This window comes from Brassica oleracea, chromosome C3 (genome assembly GCF_000695525.1).
Source record: "Brassica oleracea var. oleracea cultivar TO1000 chromosome C3, BOL, whole genome shotgun sequence".
Classification (NCBI taxonomy): Eukaryota; Viridiplantae; Streptophyta; class Magnoliopsida; order Brassicales; family Brassicaceae; genus Brassica; species Brassica oleracea.
In genome coordinates this window covers 16194495-16196706 of record NC_027750.1, presented here as the reverse complement: position 1 = coordinate 16196706, position 2212 = coordinate 16194495, and the positions used below count along the sequence as shown (strand labels likewise).

General features: G+C 37.4%; 1 protein-coding gene across 1 annotated transcript; it reads right to left on the bottom strand.

Moving 5' to 3' along the window:
- Nucleotides 1-463: 463 nt before the first annotated feature.
- LOC106329988 lies at nt 464-1654 on the bottom strand. Its single transcript, XM_013768565.1, has 2 exons — nt 1623-1654; nt 464-1532 (listed from the first exon to the last, which is right to left on the bottom strand). The coding sequence occupies exons 1-2, from the start codon at nt 1652-1654 to the stop codon at nt 464-466; spliced, it is 1101 nt and encodes a 366-aa protein (XP_013624019.1).
- Nucleotides 1655-2212: the final 558 nt, after the last annotated feature.

Genomic DNA, 2212 nt, shown 5'->3' with positions numbered 1-2212 from the left:
TTTTCCTCTTTCTCTTATTCACTGGATATACCCTGACTATCAGATCCTAAAACAGTATAGACCATCATTTTTCTCTTACTTCCGGAATGTTTAACATTGCCAAAGTCATTCTTGAAATTTCTGAAGTTTTGAGAAATTTCAAGGCCGGATAAAATTCTTCCCCTTCTCCCTTGCTCAGCTTTTCCATCGAACCACTTCTTCTTTCCGTGAAAACTATGAGTTGGTGGTAGATCTTTTATGTGGCACATGTACACATGTTTTCTGCTGTACTTTAGCCACATACTATCTATATTTTTCCCACATAAAGGACATCCCATTTTTCCCTTTACTTTGCATTCAGCAAGATTTCCATAAGCTGGGAAATCACTGATCGTCCAAAAAAATATTGCCTTCAGTGTAAAAGTAGATCGAGTAAAAGCGTCGTAGACTAAACTCTCCACTGCTCCACAAATGGTTTAGATCCTCAATGAGAGGCTCTAAGTGGACCAGGAATCAACAATGAAAGCATGATGTTCTCATTCTTCATACATAAATCAGGTGGCAAGTTGTAGTTGACTAACAATACCGGCCAGCAACTGTACATAGTATTCTTCATATTGAATGGATTAATTGAAAGTCCATGCCTCATGTTCCTTTCTTCAGCGGCCAAGGTAGGGTATTTCGCATTCATCTGATCCCATGTGACTGAATCAGCATGGTGACGAAGTTTTCCATCAGTGCTTTTGTTGCTAAAGTGCCACCTTAAATCGTTGGCCATTTCCTCAGACCGATAAATTCTATTCAATCTTGGGATTATTGGAAAGTAGTGTAATACTTTTTGTGGGATCTCACCAGTATGGATATTAGTCTTCCATCTCGATGCCTTGCATTTTGGACAGTACTCAAGCTTCTTCAACTTCTTTCTGAATAGGTAGCAGTCATTCACACATGCATGAATTTTCTCGTAACCCATATTAAATGATTTCAAAAATTTCTTAATCTCATACAGTGAAGTGTGTAGCACATTCTCCTCTGGTAACATCTCCGGCAACATCTCTAGAAGATCATTGAAACTCTTGTCAGACCATCCATTATGAGTCTTCAATCTAAATAATGACACTATTGCAGATAACTTGCTATAGTTTGCACAGGTCAGATACAAAGGTGTTTCAGCATCAGCTAGCTTTGCCAAAACTTCATCTTCTTTTTTGTCCTCTCCCTCTGCCATCTCAGAGAAATCCACTGTACCAACTAAAGCTTCATCAAAACACTCATCAGCTCTGTATAACCCAATGATCTCATCATTCCATTGACTTTCCCTGCTTTCATCTGCAACCCCTGAGCTCAATTCTCCATGTAGGTACCAATCAGACCGCTTCTCATAAGTCTCATCCATTCCCCTAGTAACAAGGTGATCAACTACCACACTTCCGCAGTGACAATCTATATTACGGCAGTCAATGCAAGGACACACAATCATATCAATTCCTCCCAAAGCTGCAGCCACTTCCCATACAAACTTAGAATCCCCTCTCTCATAAGCAGGATCAACTCTTCAGTGACATGAAAACAAAAACAAAAAAATAACAAGTTCAGTGTCTAAACACATAGTGAAACCTAACATATATGATTAAATTCATTACCTGCTCAGATGTACCCATGCTTTGTCCACCATTCTATGTTCTAAGACCTAAATTGAAACCTTTAGTAACATAAAGAACTATTTCATAGTAATACATAATATAATCACTCAAACTCAAAACAAGAAACACAAAAGATATCAGACGATAACTCAATATATATATATATACTCGCTATTCAAGCTGAGACAAAATCAAAATCGATGCATAATCAAAATTAAACACAATATTCTCGCTATTCAAGCTGAGACAACCATAAAATATACATTATCTTATCGCTTGACTCTAAATCGAAAACAATAAAATGATGAATCAAGTATAATGTTGTTAAGAATAGAATAAATGAATCAAAGCAAAGCAAACAGGAACGCAAAGCAAACATGAAAGAAAACAAACAGGAAAGCAAAGCAACAAAACAACACTTCGATGTGAGCTAACAATCGACATAGATGTCGCAATTTGGACCTCCGATACCTTCACAATCGACAACAATGGATGTGGCGACCTTAATTTTGGAACATGATTAGCGGATTAGAGTTTTTCGAGATGGAGATAGTGGTAGAATGTTTTTTTAGGGTTACTAAGGAAAGAGG